Source organism: Pecten maximus, chromosome 14, assembly GCF_902652985.1.
Source record: "Pecten maximus chromosome 14, xPecMax1.1, whole genome shotgun sequence".
In the NCBI taxonomy this organism is placed as follows: Eukaryota; Metazoa; Mollusca; class Bivalvia; order Pectinida; family Pectinidae; genus Pecten; species Pecten maximus.
Genome location: NC_047028.1, coordinates 18860819 through 18866677, shown reverse-complemented (window position 1 = coordinate 18866677; position 5859 = coordinate 18860819). Strand labels below are relative to the sequence as shown.

The 5859-nt window shown below is 36.2% G+C and overlaps 1 protein-coding gene across 1 annotated transcript in view; it reads left to right on the top strand.

Annotated features, from left to right (window-relative positions):
• The window catches only part of LOC117342143 (eukaryotic translation initiation factor 4E type 2-like), a gene marked incomplete in the record, with an annotated part of 8122 nt that extends 3834 nt beyond the window's left edge, over positions 1-4288 (top strand). The window contains 3 exon segments of the mRNA XM_033904155.1: positions 929-1081; positions 1744-1880; positions 2562-4288. Coding sequence (XP_033760046.1) covers positions 929-1081; positions 1744-1880; positions 2562-2604 — 333 coding nt within the window.
• Between the last annotated feature and the right edge of the window lie 1571 nt (positions 4289-5859).

Sequence of the window (5859 nt, the reverse complement as noted above, 5' to 3'; positions counted from 1 at the left end):
AAACATGGCCTGTCTGTAACTGGGCTACTTAAATAGCAATGTGGTGTTATTCAGCCACGTTTTAACAATTGAATTGACTTTGAACAAAAAGTGAGATGCTATTGAAACAATATCATTCATGCAACGGTGAAGATCAGGACAAGAGCACTTGCTGATTGAATTGGGCAGTTTGAAAATTTGACCTCTGTGACCTTGACCCAATTGATGTGAAAGTAGCATGCTACATGCCATCTCAGGTAGTTTGTATGTTGGAATGAAGGCTTGGAACAAGTATCTGGATGCATGTGTTCGTTCTGGGACACATGTTTAAGGGCCCGGAAACATCTCAGTGAGTGGAGCATTAGACAATGTAATCCGTGTTGAAGAACCAAGGTGTGTGACTTGACACCAGTATGCAATGGATAATTTTTTATCAGGATATGAAATCACAGACCATTCTCTGCAGTCATGGCTGTGTTTATGCAAGAAATTTTACCCCCATTTCGTCTGGATAGCATGTGATGGGCTCCCTTAAGTTGTTCACTGAGGTAGCCACCAGCTACTACAAGGAGACACCACCTAAAATTTACCCTCTTTATATGCCCTGCCTTTTTGGGGGGCATGGGCGTTGGGATACATAATAGTGTTATTGGTTACGCTTGTCTGTCTCTGTCTTGTTCTGAATCAATCACATATCTTAAGAGCTCTCTAACAGCTAAGACCCTGTACATGTCTGAATGGGATACAATGTGCCCTGTCTCATTTTGAATCATTTTTGTATGTCCAGCGAGATCCCCTCAAGGCCTCAACAGATTTGGTTCCTATTTACACCACAGAATCATAACATCTGATTTCTTTGCATAGGAGCAGAAGCATTCACACCTTGCAGACATGTTCTTGTTTAATACCAAGATGTAGAAATTCATATATACAACTTGTATAATTTCAGGACTCTGCCAATAACAAGGGAGGTAAATGGATTGTACGTTTAAAGAAAGGCCTAGCATCTCGGTGCTGGGAAAACTTAGTATTAGCCATGCTCGGTGAACAGTTCATGGTTGGTGAGGAAATCTGCGGAGCAGTCATCTCAATTAGGTACCAGGTAAGTAAATTATTTTGGACATAATATAAACATTAGAAGTGTGGAGCGATCTTACTTGACTATACTTTTTATGCCCCTCCATGAAATGAGGATGGCGTATTGTGTTACCCGTGTCCGTTTCGTCCCGATGCAATGTAACTAGCTAATCTCGGGAACTTCTGAGGTTTCTGGGTGTCAAGTGGCAGCGGGGGCATTTATGTCTTACAAACATTTTCTAATCCTAATTTTGTGGATAAAATGATATTTTGGCATATGATTAATGTAATTCTTTGATACCTTTTTAAATTCTTAATGCAAAATCTTTTAAGACAGTGTACCTAATACAAATGTGTACACAGACCTTGTTTTGTGAAGAAATTAAAAAACTAGTGATAGCAACAGGCCAACTTCATTCCCAGTCGTGTTCATTATGTTGTTCATTATTCTGGAACAACTTTTTGGAATGGTATCATGAAAGGCAAACCAGCCTACTTACTTAGTCACCTGACACAACACGCCTTTCCCAAAGCCTTCACTGGGTGTGGTTGTGGTAAGGTGTAGTGTCCGTCAACTGCAGTCTGTCTTTTTTTTTTCTTTGAACAACATCTTTCTGTTTCTATTCCCAGAAACATTTTCTGTATCATTTAGAATTAAAATCAGTATCTGCTTATTGTTTTTTCCAGGAGGATATTTTAGCATTATGGAATCGTACAGCGAGTGACTCCGTTACAACGTCAAGGATCCGTGACACTCTCAAACGTGTTCTCAACCTTCCTCCTAACACAATTATGGAATATAAGACGCACAATGATAGTATGAAGTGAGTATATTCAGGGGGGAAACAGAAAATTCTTCTTGAAAATGTTGAGTTTTGCATTTATAGAATATTGAGGTAGGTATGAATGGCTACAGGGAAATATCCTGCTACCATCAATTTTGGTAAGAGGACCTTATACTCTGTACTGCTTTATGACAGATGTGAAAATGAAATAAGCTGTTGTCTGTTATTTACAAGAAAGCCATGATATCCTCTTCATATTTATCAAGAGACTTTAATTTTCATTTGATAAAGCACGATTACCATACCTATTACATATTGATAACCCTCTTTCATAAAAAGTCCTAAATAAATTTTCTGACAGTATTTAATCATGGCAATTCTAAAAGGTTCACAAGAGAGCATGTCATTGGTGATTACTAAATTAGCTATATTCCATTAAACATTTATCACATTACTGATAAGTATACTTGCCAAAGAAAACAATAAACAAGAAATACAATGAAAATTTAGCATGAAAGTACTAAAATTAGAAGTAACAGGCAGGAAACCAGACCATTAAAATTCATTTTTACCTACATGTGGAAATATTCAAGGGAGATAATATTAAGTATAACTAAAATCATAGATTGGCACTGATACCATAAATCCTTAAACATGCTCTTAGTCTGGTGAAGTGTTGATAAATTTTAATGTTTTTTTTTTCTCACTCTTTTTTTTCAGAGACAACTCTAGTTTCAGAAATACAGACATTTTTATGAGGTGACAGAATGGGACATAATTTCTACTTTACTTAAATTGTGGCCAAATAAGGAATGGTGTTCCGCTTCAGTAATTGTGTCATTGACAGTTTAAAGTTGACTAAGGTCACAACAATTCTGTAGCTGTTCGACACGCATTTTCTGGCAGTTTACAGAATGACTACAGCTAACCAGAAGTCTGGTGTTTTAACAAAGGAGCATGGTCATGACTGTACTCCAACAGTACGACAAATAGTCCCTGGCAGTATTTAATACAGTCACCGAAATGCAGCATACTTTATCAGGCTTATTTGTAGAAAAATTGATGGTGTGTTGTGACTTTTATCAGGGACAGTAATAGTAAGTACTTCGAGAGTGAAATTACAACTTTTATTATTCTGGAACTGAAAAACTTCAAATAGATCTACAAAGTATTATTTTAACATTATACTCTACCAGGTTTAACACACAGTGCTGCTTTATGTGTCCCTCTTGAGCAAATACTAAATCAAGATCATTCAAACACACAGCTTTGTATAGTGCAATGAAATATGAAAGCCCATAGGTTCATGTACTTTGACAAATGACTCTCTTGAAGCTCACCTTTGATGCAAAATCAACATTTTTCCATAATTGTAGTAAGCATGTTAATGTTACCCTGGTACTTGTTACTTGTCAACGAGATCTTCTGTTAGGCTTGGGGGCCTCTCTGCATATAAACTATTTCCTGTGTAAGTAATTCAGAGTTATCATATTGATACAATACTTATTGCTAGTGCTTTACCAGTAAAACTGGGGGACTATAGTTATCCTCTCTGTCTGTCCGTCCGTCTGTCTGTCAGTCCATCCATTCAGTTTTCTGCACTTTTCTCAGGCATGCTTCAAGGTTTGTTGATGAAAGTTGGTATGTAACTTCAGTATGAGTAGCGACAGATCAAGTTCGAGTTTTAGGGTTTTTGGGTCATGGTCAAGGTCACTGTTACTACCTGGTTAGGCTGGTATTTTTAGCGGGGGCCGATAGGGGGCATGTCAATTTCAGGCATGATTATTTTCCTCTTTAAAGCGGAATTCGGCTTTTTGTAAAATTTTGATGTTCACTTCTGCCCCTTGTAACCCGGCTGGGTGAGGTCCCCTCGACCCCCATTTCAGCTTTTTGCTGTGACATATTCCTGTGGTGTGGAAAAAGTGAATGGAACCCTTGTAGTATTGAAGATGGATCTCTGTAGACTTTCTCCGTTAACAGGTTCTATGAAATCCTGATTGAAATAGCTAGGTAGGTTTGTACTGAAGCTTTCTTTTCATTTCTCATCAATCATAACAGTAATAATACATACAACCACAGACAATATTAACAGAATAAATATGGATCCTGTTAGTTTTTCAGAAATTAGTTGACTTGGGTTCAACATGTCAATAGAAGGACAATATTACTCATTTACTACACTGGATTATCCCAAATATCAGGTGTTTTTCCTTAGAAACAATTTATTGATATTCCTTGATGTTTCCCTGCAATAATGCCACAATCTGTGTTGGATTCTTGTCCATGGCAACATCATTCTTCTGATTCCTAAAAACAGAATGCCGATAGAAACTTGGAACAGAATTTTATTGTGGATGAAAACAGGTGGACAAGTATTGTAGCACAGTCCAATATTAATGTTGTTGAAAGAAGTTGTTTTATCCAAAATAAATTTTACACAAAAGAAATTGCCTTAATTTTGTTTCCCAATATGCAAGATTGAACAAAGAGACTTGGCACAAATTCCCTAGTCAAGGGCCATTTTCGTTTTTTGCGGTCCAAACGGACGGACCAGTTAGACTGATGTTGTTCCAAATAAAGACGGACCTGATGATTTTATATTGTTTTAAGACAAGCCATGACAAAGACTCCCAAGGCCTATAATTAACATTTGCTGGTCTGCAAGATGTATGTTTGAAATATTACATTTGAAAACTGACACACCGGTTTATCCGCATAAACAAATGGGCCCAAGGTCCATAACCATATACCAGGAGTATTCCTGCCAAGTCCCGGTGAGATTAAACAAAACACAGCAATGCTATTGTACTTTTTTTTTGTAATTATCTTTTTATTCAGTTTTTCAATGCAATATACATTATATTTTCATATTATGCATGCTCACACGTGCACATATACATGAAAATACTTACAAATCATCTAATTCACACACACACAAAACACCCAGCTCACAAAAGTTATATTGAAGTACACACATGAAACAGCATCATACACACATACACCAGACACACACAGACCCACCCTCCCATGCATGTACCCCTACATATATATTTCAAAAAGCATGTATAGCATGTATATTCGAACACGCACACCTCCCCCCCCCCCCCCCACAAAACACCCTCACACACCACACGCCCTCACACACAATGATATAAGCATGTATATTTTCACAATCAAGATTGTTTACATACAAATACCTAACCTACACAAACACTTTTTACCAGCAAATTTTACAAGTTACAACATACAGACATTAATGGATCGAAATTTCAGTATTGTGTATCTTTCAATAGGGAAAAACGAAGTGACATCAGTAATGATTAAGTACATTGCAGTGATTTTGTAAAAAAAGAAAGAAGAGGAAGTGACTAGAGATTATACTAAGAAAGAGGACTGTAATCACAAAAGATAAAGGAGAGAAAGTATAAGAGAGAAAGAGACACTAAAAGAAGGAAAAGGTTTGGGCGAGATGGAGGAACTCTATGTAGACAACAAACAATACTGGAATATATAATAATTTAAAAGCATTTTTTTTCGGCCAATGAGAAAAAAACTGTCGAACTAAGAAAATGACAAAAGGATATAAAATGAAATATTAACAATGGATAAAATAAAGTATGACACATTATAGTTTAACTAATTTATCCCATTTCCTCCACTCATTTTCAAATTTATATTTAGCTGTTTCACCTTTGCCAATTGCAATGTATTTTTGAATCAAGTATTTATCTTTTATAATATTGACAAGAGCAATAATGTTTAATGAATTGTGTAAGCATCTAGTCCTATAAATATATTGTTTAATAGTAATTATAATTTCATTATCTACTCTATTACTGGGAAGGTAATTTTCATGCAGAATGCCAAAAAGAAAAGATTTCTTATTCACTGAAAATGGGATCAAAAGAGCTTCTAATAATGTGTCAAAACTTTCCAATAATCTTTGTACTTCTTCACATTCCCACAGTAAATGAGTAATTGTCTCTGTTTCAGGTGCTGCACAAAGCACAAAGAGGGG